The 20,842-nt window shown below is 38.8% G+C and overlaps 1 protein-coding gene across 5 annotated transcripts in view; it reads left to right on the top strand.

Moving 5' to 3' along the window:
- ARMC9 (armadillo repeat containing 9) overlaps window positions 1-20,842 on the top strand; it is a 59,436-nt gene that overhangs the window by 25,691 nt on the left and 12,903 nt on the right. For 2 of the 5 annotated variants that reach the window (XM_057367180.1, XM_057367177.1), the window contains 11 exons: window positions 704-796; window positions 2,061-2,151; window positions 3,024-3,147; window positions 4,653-4,792; window positions 5,588-5,664; window positions 7,018-7,092; window positions 8,159-8,249; window positions 9,529-9,584; window positions 13,937-14,041; window positions 15,163-15,278; window positions 19,413-19,546. In XM_057367180.1, the coding sequence (XP_057223163.1) occupies window positions 704-796; window positions 2,061-2,151; window positions 3,024-3,147; window positions 4,653-4,792; window positions 5,588-5,664; window positions 7,018-7,092; window positions 8,159-8,249; window positions 9,529-9,584; window positions 13,937-14,041; window positions 15,163-15,278; window positions 19,413-19,546 (1,102 nt within the window). Of the gene's footprint in view, window positions 1-703; window positions 797-2,060; window positions 2,152-3,023; window positions 3,148-4,652; window positions 4,793-5,587; window positions 5,665-7,017; window positions 7,093-8,158; window positions 8,250-9,528; window positions 9,585-13,936; window positions 14,042-14,965; window positions 15,128-15,162; window positions 15,283-19,412; window positions 19,547-20,842 lie in introns of those variants that run through there. The other 3 variants (XM_057367178.1, XM_057367181.1, XM_057367182.1) reach the window with 3 other exon arrangements.

The raw sequence follows: 20,842 nt of genomic DNA, 5'->3' as shown, positions 1-20,842 counted from the left end.
TTTAGGTAGTTCCTTTTTCCATATATCTTTTTGGTTTACATTTATATAAATACATTATTATATATACTTTATATATATACTTATACACATATTTTTTACAAATATATAAACATCCAAGACATACCCAACTCTAATCACCAGTTTTCTTTTATAATCAGGGTGTTTTACAGGAGCCTGCCTTTTSGTTGACTTGGATCCTGTAATGACATTTCAGAAACATTACAGGTGACAGCAGGAAGCTACATTTTCCTGCTGAAAGGGAAGCTGATGGGTTCAAAGTGACAGACATGAAAAATGATAATAGTGGAATTCTGATCAAGCTTCAGTGTCCATTTTCACATTAAAAAACATCCRTTTGGTCTGACCAGGGGTACTTCTAGCCCAGTGTTCTGTCTCAGATGTTTAAGAAAAGTACTACATCTGTAGCTATTAGAGGGGCTTTTTTAACTTTATGGGACCAATGCTRTGTCCTTCCTGTATGCACAATGATGACAGCTCCCAAGTAACAGTTTTGTAACGGATCATGGAGCTGAGGTCAGGTCAGTTCATTTCCWCTCTTTCCCTTAGATCACTGAGGTTGAATTCCTCCTCCCCATGATGGAGGTTTCTCAGCACCTTTAAAATCTCTAGGGGTCATCAATCCACAGTTTTGGCTCTTTGGATTTTTTTTTCACTTGTTTGTTTCTGTTGTTATTTATTTTAGCGCTTGACAACATCATATCCTGGAGAGCAGAGAGACACTGTCATGCAAGCCTACATCAGTAATGACCTCCTAGACTGCCACAGCACCTGTCAGGTCAGTTTGAAACTAAGAACTGTCAGTGATCCAACTTCTGTGTGATACTGCTCATTCGTATTCATAAAGTGCTGATTGTAAAATTTTATTGCTCTCTGGTAGGAGAGAAAAAAAAAAAAGGTAGTAGTGCCAAAATCAGGTGGTACATTTAGYTTCTGCATGCCAGTCTTTAAATGTTGATGGCAAAGCTTTTCATTACAAGAGCTCTTAGTGTAAGCACAGTTCTTGWAGACGAATGGAAATTTATCACCTCTCTGTGCTTAATTTCTGTGAGCTGAACCAAAGCCTAAGGTCCTTTACATCTTGTTTATCAGATCCTATGTCTCTATTTGAGTGATTGTGTATTGTTAAATAATACACTCAATTCATTTCATTGATCTAAGATAAGAACTAGATTAAGACTTCCGTTCCAGATTGCTATGGAATACGTCATTGTGCAGCTGCAGTAACGTGGTCAGCCATGTTTCTGTGAATTTGAGGTGGATTGGGACCTTTCTTTAGAAAGGAGAATTGCTGGTGTGTTGGTTTTGAAAAGTTGTTTCAGTCCCTGATAATYCAGTACTGTTGCTAACAAAAGCACAACTTTTTCATTGGTTGTAGTGAATTTTGTGCATAATTGAGTTCCCCAGGAGTTTGAGGCACTGAGCGTACTTGGTTCATTGTGACTTCATTGTCTTTGCAACAGTCACTTGTACTACTAGGAAATATAGAGGATTATTAAATCAATCATCTATTTTCTTCCTCGTAAATTTCTGTAAGAGAGAAGTTGTAAGTAATGCCTGAAATAAAACAGATTAGAAATAATTGCAGTGTGGTGGTGTTCATAAGTTACTGAGCTGCTTCCCACACTCTTGGTTGTCAAAGAAAAGAATTTATATTCAGGTCATATTTCTGCACTTAAGTTCATTAGCAAAACTAAGTTGTTTGCTTGGGGGATTTTTTTTTTCACTGACTGAATATTAATTTTAGGCACCAGGCTTTAACCAGATTGTGTTATAACTTTCATATAACTCATTATAACTCCACACTGTAGAGCTTAATGGTGTTTTAACCATTCAGCTGAGAAGCTGTAATTTGCCTATTTGTCCATTTTCCATCTCTCCTTCAGCCCTCTGCCAATAAAAAAAGAAATTMTATATCACATTGACAAATCAATATGCATCCAAAGGGATTTTTTTGGTGTGTAAGTTTTTAGAACATTGTAGAAGACTAACTTCTGTGTTTTCCTTCTTTGTGGTTTATTAACATTTGCTTTCTATTTCAGAGAAGCGTCCTGCAATTATTATATTCTAAGAGTGAGGTAGTCAGACAGTATATGGCAAGGCTCATCAATGCTTTTGCTTCACTGATAGAAGGTAAAAGATTCTCTGCAAAAAATAAGACAGCATTTTCATGTAATGCTCTCTTATTGGTGCTTCACAAGTGCATGTCAGTGCATGTGGAAATTTAGAGCCYTATTTGTGCCCTTTTTCTAGGGATTCAGTATCTTTTATTGCATGCGTTCAAAACAGCTTTTCAATATCTGAAAAATTTTCATTTTGTCTCTGTATATTCAGCATTTCTGACTTGTTCTGATGACKTGTGATCTTTGTTGGAACTTACTCAGATACTGCCTTCAATACAGTCTTCTGTCTCTGTGAGGATTAAAAAGAAAAAGTCCCCATTARTTAGGGGTCCTGTAGGCAGATCTGCTACCAGGCTGTGCAGCATTAGCTACTGTGGCTGCTCCTGCATTTTCCTGGTCCTCACCTGGATAAATCTTTGTGCATCACTGCTGACTGTCTAGATGCATATATATCCGGCTTCATTTCTCTGCCTGTCCCAAATTAGCCTTTGGTTTGCTTCTGTTTTGGAGTATTGCTAGGAGTATTGCTAGGAGTTGAAATCTCATTTAAAGTAGCAGGAGGGCACCTGACTTTCCCAAGCTCCTTRGACATCTCTTTTCTTTACTCTTTTCTAACAAAACTGTTAGATCAGAAAGCATGTACTAACAGTGGATTCTGTGTGGTACTAATTTGGCAAGTGTGCATGTCTAAACCTCAAGTGTCTGTATTGAATGCAACTGGTCTGCTRCACAACTTTGTGCAGGTTTGTTTGGGTCTTGGCACAAGATTGTGGCTTGTCAAGAGGAAACTGAGGTCAATCCTGCTTACTTTTCCAARGAGAGGGAGCTTTTCTGTCATAGCTGCTATCTCAGCATCTGTTCTTTCATCRCTTTTTGCACCAGGTCGTGGCTACCTTTCTCAGAACCCAACAGTGCTGCGAATGCTGGAGGACAGACTGAAAGCTGAAGACAAGGATTCGCTTACATGGGAGAATGTTCTGGGGGCTCTGCAGAAATTCAGCCTCAGGTGATGAAAGCACAGCGTGTGGTGGTGACAGCAGGAGAGGAAATGCAGGCTAGTTAGGCTCTGTTCAGRGAGGAAAGAAGAGCACTTGATTTTCCCATAACAATCATCAGAAGCCCTTATGGCTGATGAAAGCAATGTCACTTATTATGGAGGAGAACTCAGTYTTGCTGACTGAATTAACCTGACTTCCTACCAGCTGTCAAGGCTCAAGTAAATGTGCATCTCCTGCCACAACCTTGTGTGCTTTATATGTGTTCCTTAACTGAAGAAAGTGAAAATTTTAATGTAGAAAGTTCTGASGATCCTACATAGAAAAAAGGGCTGTGTTACTTTCCAGAGCATAAGGTTTTCATTATCCTTTCTGCAAACATTTTTCAGGGATTTCATCTTTATCCTGTTGACCCTCTTTCCTGGTGCTGTCTGTGCATGGGCTGTCTTGTGTYTTACTTTTGCATTAGCAGTCTGACTCAAATGGCCACCTCAAAAGAAATATGAAAAAGCAGTAAAGGGCACGATGTTGCTCAATTTATCAAATAAATATGATCCTGGGGACTCTATTTTCACAGTATTCAGGAGAAATGCTGAAAATTTTGAAGTTTTTTACTTTCTAAAAAGTAACAATCTTACAGAAGGTTAATTCCAGATACTTGACATGAGCAAAATTCTTTAAATGTGTGGTCAGATGCTCCCTTGTTTTGCCTAGTCCGTGCCATAGACCTGCTGCAATATCTAGCACTGAGAAAATATACGAGCTTTCAGGAGTAAAACCAGGAAAATACCTGCTTTGATGTTTGCAATTTAAATTTTATGCCTCTTGGAAATAATGTTACTAAAAATGCTGCTCTTCAGCAAGACTTTTCTACAAGTATCATTTTTTTTTTGTAATTTTTTTTGTGGAATTTCTGTTGTAGGTTACAGTTGGCCAGCTGGAATTTTGCTCAGCATATTTTCCAAGGGCAATTACAAGTTGAGTTAAAAGAGAATGAGATTTAAGAATCTCTAGAGAAAAGTGAAAATATGTTCAAGCAAAAAACCTCATYTGTCAAATCAACAGTACAAAAGTGCTGCTGTGCTTTGGCTACCTGTGACAGAAGAAGTAATTAATTTGTTTTATGGATCTGTTGTGTGTAGCTGGCTTTTTAAACCAATTTTAAAAGACAATTGAAAATGCCATTTAAGCTGGAGTAAGAAGCCTTGGAAAACAATGAAGAAATTTATCTTAACAGTTCACAGGTTTAAAAAGACCAAAATAAAAGACAACCCCCCAATCTATCCAACAATGTTTTAGTCCTCTAACCATATGGGAATCTGCATCTTCAATTTCTTCAGGCTTTGTTAATTACTTGGTTTAATTATTCTGCCAAAATGAGTAGTTTAGGGATTTCTTTTTTTTTGGCAGGCTAGTGTATTTTTAACGTGCTTATACTTTCTATAACTATTTGAAAGCTATTTATGTTTTGATCTGACMTTAGTGATTTGTGATCTGATTTTGTTTTTAATCCTAGGCGTACACTGCAGACGGCAATGATCAAAGATGGGCTCATTTTCTGGCTGGTTGATGTTCTAACAGACACAGATTGCCTGTCTGATTACACCCTGGAGTATTGTGCTGCCTTGCTCATGAATCTTTGTCTGCGAAGTGCAGGTGTCTTTTATTTTGAATTACAACCTTATTCCAAGAAAYAGATAGGGAAGGTTGTGACTCTTTTTTTATCTTGTTATACCAGGATTCTTTCAAGTGCCTATTATCAGTAGAAAGGACCACAATCAGAGATATTTGAATGTTTTAACCAATGCTTTTGAGCAGATTTCTTTTCCCAAAAATCCCAATTATGAAACTTAGCTTCAYCAAAATCTAAAGAATTAAGCAATGGAACCCTATAAGATTTGACTATTTTTCATATTAGTATGTGAAGGGTGCTATTGCTACATTCCAGGCCTACTTTTCAAAGAACAATTTGTGTCCACTTACTCACTCTGTGTARGAGATTTCTTCATAAACAGGAAGAACTGGGTTGAGGACTAATGRTGATGAGTTTAACCTTCACCTTCCCTTCACTTCCGCAATGCAGAGATTCCCCCCAAGAAAATAAGAGCCAGTCTGTGTCCAAGAGATTTAAAAAGAGCTTAAAGTAAATTTCCTTTTAAAAAGGAAAGTAAGGGTGAAAAATCCTCTGGTTGTTGTAAGAAAAAAAAAAAAAGCCTTTGTTAATTTTTTTAATCACCTTTCTGTTTCATCCTTTCCAAGATTACAACTGCATAAACCCAGAGTAACTTCACTGACTTCAACTCAGTTATGCTGAGCAGCATTAGTCAGGGACAAGGAACAGTATTGCTCTGGGCAAATTATGTTTGATAGTGACTCTAAAAAGTAAGAAAGAAACTTGCTCTGATCTGTTATATTTTTTTTCAAGTATATTTATGTATTCTGCCTTTGCAGGGAAGGAAATGTGTGCAAGGATCCCAAACGACGTGCTCAAAGTTCTTTCTGAGCTTCTTGGCCATGAGAATCCTAAGGTATTTGTACAGCAAACTCTGGGTTAATGAAAATGTGGATAGAAAATTGAAAGACAAAAAAAAACAAGAAAGGGAAAAATGGAAAAAAGTGAATTGGTTTTGTYTCCTTTATTAGGCCTTCATGTAATTAAGTTGTATGATTTTTTTCTAAAATTCACAAATATGTAAATTTTGTTTCATTGAGTAGTGGTTTTTCTAGACAGAAATAGGTCTTCCTTTAACAAATGTTGGCAGCTAAGAGTGGCAGCTTTTAGATGCAGTTATCATGCAGTCCATGTGYCTTGATTGCAGTTTCTGATGCTGTATAAATGTCGTGCACCAAATCACCTAAAGCTTAACTTGTTCTTGAGATGAACAATGCATGATGTAARTCCATTATGCAAAAACATCAGGTGCAGAGAAACACATTTGCTGTAGTTTTAAGAATGCTTGGACTGAAATGATTAGAAAATGCTGCCATACTGTTGAAGTCTGTGCCTTAAAATGACTTTGAAATTTCTSTCAGAGGGTTCATTTTTACAATGTAGTTTGCATTTAGTTTGGCAAAAGTTTTATTACCAAAGTCTAAAGTGGAAGACAGTGCTCTTGGRTGTGAGGAGACCCTCATGAGAAGCTGTGGAATCCTTGTGTAAATCCCTTACCTTCCTGTAAGTCCCTTACCTTCCCTGGCTTTTCTTGCTCCCAGGCCTGCTCATTGTTCATTTTTCCAAAGGTGAAAACAAAGGATGACTGAAAATCCTARTGCTCCAAGAGTAACTGGCCGGTAGAAAGGGTCACATAAGTACTGGTAAAACTAGTTTTAACATCTGGTGGCTTTCACTAGCCAATAATTCAGAGCTTTTATGCTGGCAGGTTTTTTTCCTCTCCTGAGGGACAGTAACAGGCAGCAGAGTGAGAGGATGTTTGAAGCTGGTTTGGCTTTATCATCCTGCCTAAGGCTACAATGCTTGAAGCCTGTATTGAGTTCATGCTGGCAGGGTCTTTTCCCTGTTCTTTGTACTGTTTTTTGTTCTTCCACTAGTGTTTGTCAGAAACTAACCTTTTTTTTCTGCTTTTCTCTCTTTTCTTTATTTTTTTTTTCTTATGGCTAGGTCAGTTTGCAAGAATACATTATCAGAAGCAGGGAGGCTGTTTGGAAATTGTCATGCAAGCATACTGGTTTAGATAACCATATCACAGTACATTTGCATCCTAAGAGTTCTCTGCTTCCCAAGTGGGAATTTTTGCAAGTCTAGCCTGGTTAAACTCTTTGRACTATAATTGTTCTGCACTTTCATTCTTACATTTTGCTTGTAGTCGGCTGGGATGAATGTAAAAGTTTTTCTTCATGGTATGACTATTTCTTYCTCTTAGATCCAGTCATATGTGAATGGAGTACTGTACAGTATCCTGGCCATCCCTTCTGTCCGAGAAGAAGCCAAAGCAATGGTAAGAAGTGCTGCTTTGCATAGCATGAAAATCCACACCTCTGCCAGAGATGGCCCAGACAGGGACCTGCTGAGCAGGGCACAGCAGGGCTGTGAGCTGGGAGCCAGGGCATTYTGAGAAGGGAACCCACAAGAGTCCCTCCCCCTTCCCATACTTCCTCAGGCAAGTATGAATGTATGTCTCAAACACTTTTGTCCTGTTCTCTGATCTTTTCCTGCGAGTGGARCCCAGTAGTGTGAAGGATTCTGTGTGAATTATAAAAGAAAGGTGTTATTTTAGAATAGTGTGTCCTTCTAGCATTTTGTAGACTCTTTGTGGCACAGGAGATGCTTTCATCTCATCTGCTACTTCTTCACCTTTGGTAGCTCATTCTGCACCTGTGAGTAGCCACTAAAAGGAGGAGTTGTTCTTTCTGCTTTTCCTTTTGCCTAGTATAGACATGGCCATTTGGGGAAGGAGCAGGAGGAAGGTTTCAGAACTAGGAATTGAATTCCTTTGAAAGTCAGTCTAATGGTATTGACTGTGTCTCAATTTCTGTGAGGAAGCTKCTCCTGGAATAGCAGCATGTCTTTGTATCCTAAGAACTAACACAGAGAGTTATGCAGATGTAATTGTTTTCAGATGTTCTACCTCACAGAGCACAGAGGATTGAAAGTGATCTTAAATGATTAAAGACACGACATCAAGCCTGTAAGGGGCCATAAAGAGAGAGACCAGGTTTAAAGTCAAAGGTGGTTCTGCTTATTGCTTTCCTACTCTGAATCTCTTGCACTGTTGTCTCTGTGGATGCAAATTTTATCCTTTTCTGAGGAGTATTGTGTATGAATTCAGAAGGCAAAAGCAGCAGATCTATTGTAAAAATTTGCTGTTCATCATGGACATGTCTCTGTTCAACCTTCAAAGTAGTCTAGAGAGTGTATTTCTTTTGTCTGTGCAGCCTTTGGAGTTGGACATGGTGGTTTGCTTCTGGTTTTCCTGACCCCCCAAAAAAATATGTTAGCTAACAGAACTCTGTCACTGTGGTCACATGAAATACTCATCTATCAGTGTTTTCTGCTATACCCAGGGAATGGAAGAAATTCTGCGCTGCTTTATCAAGGAAAGAAATGAAGAGATGGTTCGACAGATGGAATTTGTTATCAAGCAACTCAATTCAGGTCAGAAYACATGCAACTATCAGAGCTTTAAGTCTTTCACAAAAGCCATAAAAAAGCTCATTATTTTACTTGTCATTAGAATCCTCAAAGAATAACAATAGGGTGATGGTCTGAGAGATGGTGAATAGTGARTGTCAGGATTTGAATGTCATGTATTTTAAAATTTCCTTTATTTTGTAGTAATAAAGAAGAAATGAAAGGCTGAATAAGTCTCAATTCCAAAGTTTTGGRACCATAAATAAAATTACCTTGACTGTTTTCTTTCATACTGGTGGTCTGATGGTAATGAGAGACTGCTGYCAACTGCAAAAATATTGTTGAAATTTATAAAACAGGATTTAGGGTCTGTCTGAGCTCATCTTCTGCTCTACTGAGGTGTCACTTTATCTGAAATGGCTTATCCTGAATAGGGAGTAGAGAGCATCCTTTTTGAAGAGTATGTTGATGGGTCACAGGAGTTGTAGATGCTGTTAATACCGACAGAGAAGGTGAAATATTTGTTCCATTTTCTGTTGCCYGTGACTGAAAGGAAGACTGAAGAAAGAGAAGAGAAAGCAAATAATGAAAAGGAGATTAATTCTGTTTGATTCTTTTGGTACAATAAACATAGAACAAGTTGAACTGCTCTCTGGCTTTTGGAAAGAGAACACAGCCCTGAATTACAATTCTAGCTTGTAAAAGAACAAATAAACTATTTAAGCACTGTATTGCCACTATACAATATTTGTTCTTCAAGGTTATAGAACCACTCCTTCTCTACCTGACAATGGTACTTTTAAGAAGTTTTATTTGAGTAGTTGATGAGTACAAGTTGTGTGTTTAGATTTCCACCATAAACTTGGCCACTTTTTTCTTGAGGAAATAATTTTGTCCAAAATTTAAAATAAGTATTCTGCWTGATTACTAACTTTTCATGCACAAAAGCAAAAGTATTTGTAGGGAGAAGTAGAGTCTCTTATTAAAAAAAAATTGAAAACTAGACAAATTGGTGAGTGCACACACTGTTGTTCAAGTCTTCTTGGTAAATGCAGTGAGACATAATTGTGGATCTTATGAGAAAATAACTGTTCCAGAATTTCTGCCATTTTCCAAAATATTGAGTTCAGTGATTTCTAGAATGCTTGTAGGATCAAAGTATTCCAATAGTTGTCCTGAAGAAGACATTCCAATATGAGAAACAGGTTAAATCTTGCTCTTGTAAAAATGGAGTAATAATGAGATTCTGTTAAGCAGTACACGTGCAACTTAACTGACATAATTTTGTTTTGCTCCTTTCTAGAAGAGCCATTCAATAGTATTGTGTCTGAGGATGAAGAGGAAGAGGAGGATGAGGATGTAAGTGTAAAGGTTTTCTGACATCTTTCAGAAAAATYTTGAACCTTCTAGAAAGAAAATATTTGTGTCGATAAACCAGACTTTGTTTTTTTGGTTGGTTTTGCATTTGATTTTGCTTAAATATTTTTGCATTAACAAGAAAATTTGATATGTTTCCATTACCTTTTCTTTATTTCAAGTCCTACTCTTACTCTGGTAACGTACCACCTCTGTGATAACTAAAGGATTATAGCTTGACATAGGTGAAGAGATGAGGAGTTACTGCAGCAGTAGAAATCTTGCTTTCAAGCAGACCCATTGGGTGCAGTTAAGAAAAAAAAAAAAAGGAAGCAAATGAATAGTATGTTACCAGAACAGTTTATAAACAAGTTGTCACTCTTTTTTTAAGGTATCATAATCTGTTCAGGGTGTGACTTTGTTTGCTGTTTAGAAACTCTGAAATTAATTTAATAAATTTCACTAAAATTAACAAGCTAAGCAAGATGTGAATCATGTGACGGAAATGTTATACCCAGTCTTCACTGSTGGTGTTGCCGTTTTTGCATCACCATAAGTGCACAGTGGGGGCCTGAAAATACAGTGTCAGCAGTTATGTGGGAATTTTTTAAAAGGAAATCTACCTCATTGCATTTTTATTTTATTGAGAAGCCTTGCTTGAGAAATTTCAAAGAACAGCTCTGGTAGATGTCCTGGGAGGAGTATTTGTGCATACTTAGGGGTGTGTGTGTGTGCACATACATTCATAGCACGTGTTGTGCCCTGAAGAAGGCTGTGACATGGAGAGTTAGTGAATTACAAAATGTTCTTCTATTACACGTGTTACTGGAGAGCATATTTACTCAAAATCATGTTTTTAGACAAAATGTAAGGTTTTTGTCCTGAACCAACAAATAAGACACATAAAACTAAGTCAGTTGTGTCCACGTTGTAGTAGCTGTTTGTGCATTAATGGGAATGACAGTGACTGGGGAAAACCAAATCTAAAACTTATCCTGTTACTGCAGCATGACTGAGTGCATTTTCTAGTGCACATGGACCCTCTTATATTTTGAGAGCAGATGAAAACATAAATATCCCAACTGTAACAGGTGTGGTGTACTCTCAGCTGCTGTGGGGTGCAGCACCTTGCAGGATCCAGCCTTTGACTGGCCGTGTCCAGGGAAGCCTTGCACTGGTTGGATTATTTATCCAGTTTCTGTGTTGTGGCACAATAGGAGGTGAACATGGGAACTAATCACCCTTGTGACTGTGCCTAAAATTAGAGCTGTGTGGAAATTCTAATTTTAGAGCTACAAAGAAGTTTTATTTACCAATCAGCTCTCCCCTTTTTATTCTAAGGGAGCACATTAAACTTTTTTTTTCCAATTAGGATTAGATTATTGTAGTTGCTCCATTTCCTGCAGTCCTGAAGTCAGTTTTTGATAATCTTTRCACTCCTCCAACGCAAAATCAATGCTTGTCATGCAAGATGAGATTCCTGGAGATTAATCATTAAAACTTCCCTTTGCTTAAAATGCTGAATATCCTCTAACTGTTGTTTCAAGGCTTAGAATGTCTTGGGTGTATCATGAGAATCCAAGGGGATAATACTTTTGCTTGAACTTAAGTATACTTTTTTAAAGGATACTGTGTTTTTTGGGAAAACACATAGATAAGGAACTCCTTCCTGAAAGATGTGGCATTGAATTGCATGATGTTGAACACTTCCATCACTTTACCTGTTCTTGGGAATGAAAGGAAGGTGAATTCTCCTGTTCAGTCATACCCCCGAGATGAGTTGCTGCTGCTCACAACCCCAGCCAAGGCTCTAGGTCAAATCCTTTTGAAAGGCRTTTTTCCCACTTGACCATCATGTGATTAAAATGGACTTCTGGCATTTCTTATTATTTGACTCAAAAAAATAACAGTAGGTTTTTAAAACAGAGAAGTGTCCAATTCCAAATTTTCATTAGCTTCGCCATTATATTAAAAAGAAAAGCCCCATTTGAAACTGTTTTTAGTGTAACATGAATTGCAACACATTCTAAATCCTTATTGCTGCTGGGAACTATAATTCTGTTTTGCTACAAAGATGTCTGATTTCTTAGTCCCTCAGGTTAGAAAATATATTTACAAATATCATGGCAATAATACAAAATGTTGTTACTTCGTTAAATAAACAAAGATTTGTTGACTCACTACCTCAATGCTTTTGTATTTTGAAATTGCAGTGAGTTATTGTTCTCAATGGCATTCTGTGATAACATCTGATGTTGTGATCTGGCAACAGAAAGTTTTGGAAAATTTTATCAAAAGTCTTGCTTTTATGTAACTTTTAAACTACTACGGAATGAATGTATTTCAGAATATGTCCATATATTGCCAATTTTGCCAATTTAGTGACATGCTTTCAGACTGCTTRCTGATGTTAGAATTTGTTGCTCAATACCTTTATTTATTCTTTAACAACTTACGAAACCACAAAAAGACACTCTTATGCAGCCTTAATTTGCAGGTTTTGCTCCAGCTTTTATTGTTTACAAGAGCATGCAAATGTTCCCAGGGCTGTTACTTTTCATGGCRTTTCTTTGCTTTAATCTGTGTTTAGTTTAGAGTTGATGAATTCTCTCCTGGCTTTGAGCAGATCTTGTGGTAATGACTCTTTTCTCCTAAACACTGTGGCCAAGATGCAGTTGAGCCTGTTTGAGGAAAATTCTGGGATTTCTAAGGGCATCATGCACTTAGAAATTTAAGATTCTGTACCGTGTGACTCTGGAGCATATAACCATATAAAAAATGTCTGTGTGGGTACTGTTATTCAGAAATAAATTGGCTTTTGGGTTTGTCTGGTGAGCTTTAAATTAACTATTGTGGAGCTTAGGATGCACTGGCTYCTGGAGTACATAGCCAGCCTTGAGATGTCAGCCTTCTGGGGTGTGTTGACACCCACAGCCACAGTGTGTGTTTCCTAGTGCTTAATATTCTCTTGACTGGTCTGTTAAATACTAACGTAATTTATCTTCAGTATTTGATCTTTGCATTTGCTTTTTATTTGWCTTGGACCATCTTGAAAAGCTGCTTGTAAAAGTGAAAATGTGATATTGTAGCTCTAATTCAAAAGTTTAGTTACAAGCTGGTGGTGTGTGAAGTGACTCTACAGTGAGGATTTATCAGACACTCTCTGATCCACCGTCACTCAGCACCTGGCAATAAAATCAGAGAGCTGCCGTGTGAAAATACACTTCAGCYAGAGAGTACATCAAAAGAAAGAACTTAATCATAGGGCTTTGAGCCATTGCCTTAAAGGGCTTTGCTGCCAACATCTGCTGCAGCCCCTGAGCAGTGGTGAACAGGGCASCAATTGTGTTCTTTCAGCAGTGGAGTGATGGCACACTGGGCAAAAAGTCCTTGTTTCRTACAAGGAGACAGAGGAGGGACACTTACAGCTCGCTCACCTGGTAGGTTAAATAATGTCAGGGAGCAGGATTGGCTGCATTTACAAACAAAAATCCCACCAGACCTGTTTATTGAGCTCATCTTTGCAAGTTTTTCTGCCCACATCAAAATACAGCATATGGTGGGCGTTGGAGTATGTGGAGGTTTTTTTGGGGAGCGTTTGTTTTTTGTTTGATACAGGTGATTGTTACCTAGTCTACATGTGTTCATCTTTTTCCTTTATCTGGGTTATTTTTTACACATACCCAGCTTTCCAGGTAATTAAGAGCTGATTTTGACTATTTAAAACTGACTCTTCATCTCACTAAAATGAAACTTTTCATTTTTATTGTGTCTAGAGCTCATCAGAATCCAGTGGCCTTTGTTTTTAATGGAATTTATGCCAGGCTCTCTACGTAGCTATTTCAATATACTTTTTTGGAACAATTCCTTTTCTCATTTGCTGTTTTTGACAGTCATTTACATTTACTGTCACAACCTGTTTCAAAAGCAAAGAACATTTTCATCATCTGGAGTGGGTCTGTCTTAGGATATCTTGTGCAGGACAGAACAGAATTCTTTTTAGTAGCAAAACACAAGCAAAAGCACTGTCTTGTTCTTGTACTAATGGTTTTGGTTTGCTGRAGGAATCCCTCAAACTTTAACATTTCCTGGCTTTTTGATCTGTGGAAGCTGCAGAGCTTCCATGAAAGATGAATCACCCCAATTATTCTAGAAAGAGGCACAGGAGAGCAGATTCTTGTTACTTTTTGCTTTCAGTTGATTACACTTGGGGTTTGTGAAATAAAATCAAGAGAGGATCATTCCCTTGTACGATATTTGTATCCTGAAATACCGATTCCAAGATTTTTATACTAGCCCCATATTACCAGCTTTAAAGCTTCCTTGCAAACCTGAGTTTCTTATTGCCATTGCAGGAGGACCGTGATGTGCTGGAGCCTGATCTGGAYAAAGATGAGGTTTTGCTGCCACAGCTGGGAGAGCTTTCAGGAGAGAAACTGCTAACAACTGAGTACTTGGGAGTGAGTACTACTCCTTAGAATCTTGAAATAAATTAGTTTACTGGGTTAAATGTTTCATTTCAGTAGTTTCACCACTTTCTTGAATTTGTTGCTTGAAGAGCCAGGTGCTACCTGCAGAGCAGTTCTTTACAGTCTGTGTATGAGCTGCTSCTCAGGAGAAGCAGAACCAATGTGGGAAAGGAGTTACCCTTTCACAGGGGGTGGTCAGGCTGTGGCTTAATAATAAGCTACAGGCAGCCTTAGGGTTCTRGTGCTCCATCAGTGAGTCTGTGAGCACACAAAGCAAAGTGCTTAGCAGGTTAATACTGGAACACTCTGCTGGTCTGAAATTGTATTAGCAAAAAGAGAAGTTGAAAAGTCAACTGCTCCTGCAGGCGTTGTGCCGGATCAACTATTGTCTGTCTTACTTCAAGCAGCAAAAAGCTATTAAGTAAAAAAGCATGAAGTTTGTATGAATGCCATTTASTGTGCTGTGACTAATTTGAGATATTTAGAGGGCTGGAGCACCTCTCCTGTGAAAATAGGCTTAAAGAGTCGGGTATTCAGCCTGGAGGAGAGCAGGCTCCAGGGAGACTTTATTGTGGACTTTCAGTCCTAAAAGGGGCTACAAGAAAGCTGGAGAGGGACTTTTACCCAAGGGCATGTCATGATAGGACAAGGGAGAATGGCTTCAAACTGATAGTAGGTTAGATTGGATATAATGAAAAAATTCTTCCCCGTGAGGTTGGTGAGGCACTGTGAGAAGCTGTGGYTGCCCCATTCCTGGRAATGTTTGAGGCCWGGTTGGATGAGRCTTTAAGTGACCTRATGTAGTGGAAGGTGTCCCTGCCCACAGCAGGGGGGTTGGAACTGGATGATCTTTAAGAACCTTTCCAATCCAATCCATTCTATTATAAATGTGACTGTATGCCTTCTGGATTCCAGAGTCCAGAATTCGGATGGTGGCAAAGTGACCTAAGAGAAGATGTCATGGAAGAGCCTACAGTGATTCCAGGCAGTTTTATCCAGTTACACCAGAATGCAATTTAGTTTCTGCTGCAGTGTTTCTGTAGTATTTTCTCTATGGCTTCAGATACCTGTTTTTCCACTGCATTTTTTTTTCTTCGTTTCCTGTGTATCAGATAATGACTCACACTCCAAAAACTAAGAAGAAGCAATTTGCTGGTGTCCGTCAGAGTATAGATGAGCCTCTCCAGAGACCTGTGACACCAGGTTATCACCGAACAGCCTATCTAATGTAAGTCCAAACAAATGAGACCAAGTCGGATTTTTAAGCTCCTTTAAAAAGCATCACAACAACAACAACAACAACAAAGAAAAAAACACACAACAATGCCTAATAAATAAGCCTTCCGTACCTAAAAGTGCATTGCCATTGTCATTCATTACAGATAGTTTTTAAAAATGAAGCAGAATATTGTAGGCAGAGAAAGGTCCATTGGCTGAGGTCACATACTTGAAATAGTTCAATAAATGTTTACTGAYCAGGTTGATTTAAATTTGCATTTCATCCTACATGTTCTTGCATCTTCTTTTAATATATTCCACTGGAAAGTTGCATGAAGCATCTACAGTGCCTGGGATCTTCCACTTTATGAGCAACAAAATATATTGCTGTGGGSAAGTTTCTTAGCCACCCATAAGTGGACAGAATAAAAAGAAAATGGGAAAGATAAAATCTTATATTGGGTTTTCCTGCTTTGGAAAAAATATATTTTCCATCAGAAGTGTGTGACAYTTGCTCTTGGTGTGATTTGGGTCAGTTTAGAAGGCTTATTGTAAATGGAATAAAGGGATCTTACAATATAGAGCTCCTTGAATATTCTCTGCCATCTATTAGAACAAKTGTATCAAAATTTGTGAGATGAGATTTGTCCTGTTCACTGTTCTGACTGAGGAAATAAAATACCAATGAGATCCCAAATGTAAATGATTTTTTTACTTTCAGTTGCACAGTTTTGGATTTGATCAAGTCCAGGTASCTATGATGCAGGTGTGTTAATTGTGAGGATTTAAGGTTTTTATTTCTGTGGATACGTAATCTGAGGGCCTACAAGACTAACCCAGCATGACAATGGTACTCAAAACTCACAGGATTGGTGTAGGCCAGTRTGTTAAAATGAATGGGTAACCTGAAACACAACAGTGTAATGAAATTACAGTTGGTTCTTCATACACATCAGTCCTGAAGATTGTCCCMTGTCATCCCCCTGCCACTCTGCTTTCCTGTTCATATTTGCTATTTCTTAAAATACATTTCCTCTTCATCTTGGTGTGGAAGATGGGTACAGAAGACAGTGAGGACTGATTTAGGCTGTAGTTACACTGGTGTAGTTGACTCTGAGTGAAGTCTGTTGTTTTGGACAAGGAGTGGTTGCAGTTTTGTCTTGCCTCCCACTGTCTCAGGCTGGCATTAGCATTCCCACAAGCAGGTGACCTGACTGGGAGCCCTCCTGAGTCATCCAAACATACCTTTTTGGCAGGTGTACCATTCAAGTGGGATTATATATATTAAGTTACCCGGGCCTTGGAACAGACAAGAGTAACATACCAGATCTGGGCACGGGCAAAGCCCCAGAAGACATTTATTTTTTAAAAAAGCAAGATGAAGGAAATACACACTTCCAAAGGAGAAGAAAATGAATTTTTTACTATCCCAGGGCAGAAGTTGTCTTGCATTTTTAATTTTTCTTCTCTTTACTGACCTGATTAACATGGCATTTATTTGAACATGGTACCTACTTCATCTGCCTGGTATAGCCTGATATGGATTTGGAGTTCTCTACTTTGTGTCCTTTCTCACAGTGGTGAAACTTTTTTGCACCATGATAACATCCATAGTTTTTGCAAGTCCTCTCCCTGTATATATTAAATGTGTGTGTGTGTCTGAAGAAAGCAGTAACTAATTAAGATATTAGCCTATATTAGTAAAATAGTGACTATCTGATCCTTTTCATGCAGTCCTCTGAAAGAACTGCAGGCCTTAAAAATCTAGATTGGCTAATATATGACTAAATATACATGGCCACTTTACTGTGAGTCGGTGTTAGAGTTCAAGGTCCCACTTCCCCTGCACAGTATTTTACCCATGATGGGCTTGGAGACCTCAACTGATTCTGTGCAAAAGTATTTTTTCAGGAACAACTCATCATTACTACTGGAGTGTCTAAGCATTACCTTCTTGCATTTGTAAGTGGAGAGAAAACCAAGCTTGTGAAAATGAACTGCCATTCCTATGGGAAGTCAAAAAAATGGTGTCAAACACAGGGGAGTGGCTTTTATTTCCTGGTGTCATGTAGTGCACTGCAATTTTTGCATCAGAAATATTCTCTGGAARCGATTGCTGCCTCTCTTTAGCACTACCTACCCAGGCAGGCTGTTTGTTTAAGTGTCCCTGGATCCCGGAGTGACGCGAGTCCCGTATTTTGGCACAACTTGAACCTTCTCAGTTTTGCAGCTCGTGCTGCTGCAAGACAGYTTCAGGTCACTGCTGGACACAAATTAAAACCACATTTCCATCATGCTGGTTCTGGTAGCCCTGGGTCTAAGAGAAGTGTTAGTTTGATGGTGTGAAGCAGCTTTTACAGATTGCCTCACTGTGCAAACTACAGAGGAGAAATGTAAACAGCAGAAATCTAACAAGTTGAAAATTAATTTCCCTCCTGCTCTGGCCAAATGGTAGAAATAATATGAGCGTTTGGTGCTCCCATGTTTTAAGCAGGAAACAAGCAATAMCACCCTGAATAAGAAGTTTGTCCTTTGTATCTAACTAATTTGTTAGGAAACTGCAGTGAGTAGATGAAGACATTCTTGAACTACATTTTGCAGCAGAAAAGGACAAGCTTTGATGGCTTTCATGCTCTTCTAATTTTAGTACAAATTCATTTTCTAAAATAAGGAAATAATTGCTTAGAAATTATTGCAAGAGRAAGACAATAAAAGCTTAACTGCCTTCATTTGAAAGCAATATCTGAACTGGATGTATTTCATAGTTTAAATAATTTAAGTGGCTTGTGTCACATTAAGTATCATGAAAAATGTTAGACACTTTTGCCCTGCACTTGCTATGCAGCTTGTCTACCAGATACAATCCAGGACRGTTGATCTGAATTATCTGAAGTCTTAGATTCAGCAGGGTGGATAAACTACATTTAAAATGTGTGTAAATGCTTCCATTCAAAATGAAAGTAAATATAACTTGTTTGAAGTTCTTCATGTGAGAATATATTACTCAATGTAATATAYTCCATTTAAAAACATGGTGAAAGAGGAAGCGGTTGATGGAGATACTATAACGTATCTCTTTGAGTTGTTAGTTCATACCTCCAGAAGGAGGGGGGTGGAGATCTCTAGTGCTGAATAGAAGTATTCACACAGAAAATTAATGCAGAATAGCCACTGCACATGTAGCAGCCATTCCATGCTAATTTTTCTATGACTTCCCAGTGCGGACAAGGCTCTAGTTACTTCAGACGAATTGTCATGGGATCCCTGTATGGACAAGCTCTTGCTGTATGGGGCTGAGAGAGTCAGGAAATATTGGAAAGCTGCCTTCTTTTTTTTTTTTTTTCATTTTTCCCTTCTCTTTAAAGACTCGCTGGCTGGGATCACTCAAGGGGGCCAGAACTACTTAATATTCTGCTAGCTATTTCCTTAGAAACTGATTTAGCTGTGAAATCATCTACTGCCTCCTTGGACTGCATCCTTTTTACTAGAAATATAGTTTATGTACTTTAACCTGATGCTGGGCAGGGAGACTTTCCATGTCTGGCAACTTCTTTTCACACACTTTCACTTCTGCTGTGTTTTATTGCTTACTACTAAGCAATCTTGCTTACTAATTGCTTACTAATAAGCAATCCTGTCCCTGTTGTCCTTCAGCTGCTTTAGTTTCCCATTGATCCACTTCACTTGTGAAATCAAGAGTTCTATTTGTTGCCTACTTTGTTTTAAGTCTGTGTTGCATATTGCTCTTTAAAGCGAAATCCTTGTACTATTCGGAAGCGAATCTTAAATCCTTGAAAAAGCTTAATATTGAAGACCTCTCAGGCCCTTTTCTACAGTCTTTTTTCTTTAAGTGTCATGGTGGTATTTTGGGTCTTCAGACTGCAGGGAGTTACAATTTTCTTTCCTTGGCTCTTTTATTGCAGTAGGAAAAAATGTTAATTTCAAATACGTCTGATGTCAGCTGGTTTGGGGGAGCTACAGTCAAGCAGTGAAATTACTTTATATTTCATACTGCAAATCAGTACTAAGGACATAATTTAAATGTGTGCTATGTCATTATAGACAATTAGAAGAAATTAGAATTTGCTCTGATGCAACTTTTTATACTGTAAGCATTCACCCTGCATTCTCCTTTCTCTGCCAGGCCTGAGAACGATGCCAGTTCTTGTCACGATAGGGATGAGAAGCTGCAGTCTCCACCGAGTGCTCATTCTCCCATTTGTGGTGGGAGCCAGTCCAGCATTTCTGACCTCTGCATTTCCCCTTCACGTAAGGATGGTCTGTGGATGCTGTTCTTAATTGCTGATGTCTTCCTTGGGGCAGGTGTTGGATTGTGTGGTGTAGTTTGGGATTTTTTAGCGTAGTGTGGAAATGTCCCTCTGTTTATAGCCCCTGGCTCAGTCTGCAGGACCTTGGGCCACCTGGCAGAGGTTGGCTCGAGGTGAAGGAAGGGCCACAGAAGGTAAYGAGTGGTCAACAGACACCAATGCTCTCCCTTGCCTCGCCCCATCTTGCTTCCTGTGRAAGTGCCAAGGATCAAACCCAGGGCTTCTGATGCACAAAAGATATTCTGCAGGGAAGGAGCTGCAGCCAGAGACAGTGCACTTCCCAGCAGGCAAAGCCTCTTGCTTGATCAAATATAGCCTTGTTTGGATCTAAATGAATCCCTGTCTGCTGGCACCTGCAGACTCTGTTGGCTGTGTCTCTGTTAGAGCTGAAGGCAGCTGCAGTTATCTGCTGAGATTTGCAACTGCATTCAGACCATCCAGGGCTGTGGAGGATGGGCTGTGTGGCTGCATTGTGGGKGATGCTGCTAAAGATTCTGCCCTTGCAGCTTCAGCCGGAATGAATGCAAACTCAGCTGGGCCTGAGAGCTCATCCATTCATCTGATGGAATTTAAAAGGTTATAGCCTTCTGAAATACTTCATTTCTGAACTTCTGATATCCACAAGACCATGGAACTTTGGATGTGGGTGTTTYAACCTTCTTGCAGGGATTCATTAACATTTCCAATTACAGATTTAAGGCAAAATGTTCAGCAGCCTTAGATAAAGGATCTTGCAGCATATCCGGGACAGAATTATTAGTAAGTTCAGACAAAGTGTGCCTTTACTTTGCTGAAAAATATGCTTTGAAGCAGTAAAGGAATAGCATACTTTTTATTTTCTCTTCTATTTTTTTAAATTTCCTAAAGGAAATGAAAAGGATTCTGAGAAAAGTAACTGAGGTCTTGCAGACAGGAATTTGCTTGCGTAATGCCAAGAGCTGATAAMTGTAACATGCTGAAGGATAGMAGCCCTAGGATAGGGGCAGGAGAAGCTCCTGTCCAGGAGGGGCACTTGAGTTCTTGCTGTTGTGTAGGAACGAGAGAGAGCTGCTGTTTTCAGCCTCACTGTGCACAGTAACACCTTGAKTGCAGCTCGGGGAATTTGGCTGGCCAAGGGCAGCAACTCACACCAGCAAAGGTTGTAAAATAAGCAAAAGCGCTCTGACTTGGCAGTTTTCCTGTAGAGAAGAAAAACAGAATGGATTTTTACATACCCGTGCTTTGTAAAGGAAATTAAGCCAAGCAG

Source organism: Malurus melanocephalus, unplaced genomic scaffold, assembly GCF_030028575.1.
Source record: "Malurus melanocephalus ecotype Western Australia unplaced genomic scaffold, MMel_1.1 scaffold_75, whole genome shotgun sequence".
In the NCBI taxonomy this organism is placed as follows: Eukaryota; Metazoa; Chordata; class Aves; order Passeriformes; family Maluridae; genus Malurus; species Malurus melanocephalus.
This window is presented reverse-complemented; position numbering and strand designations above follow the sequence as displayed.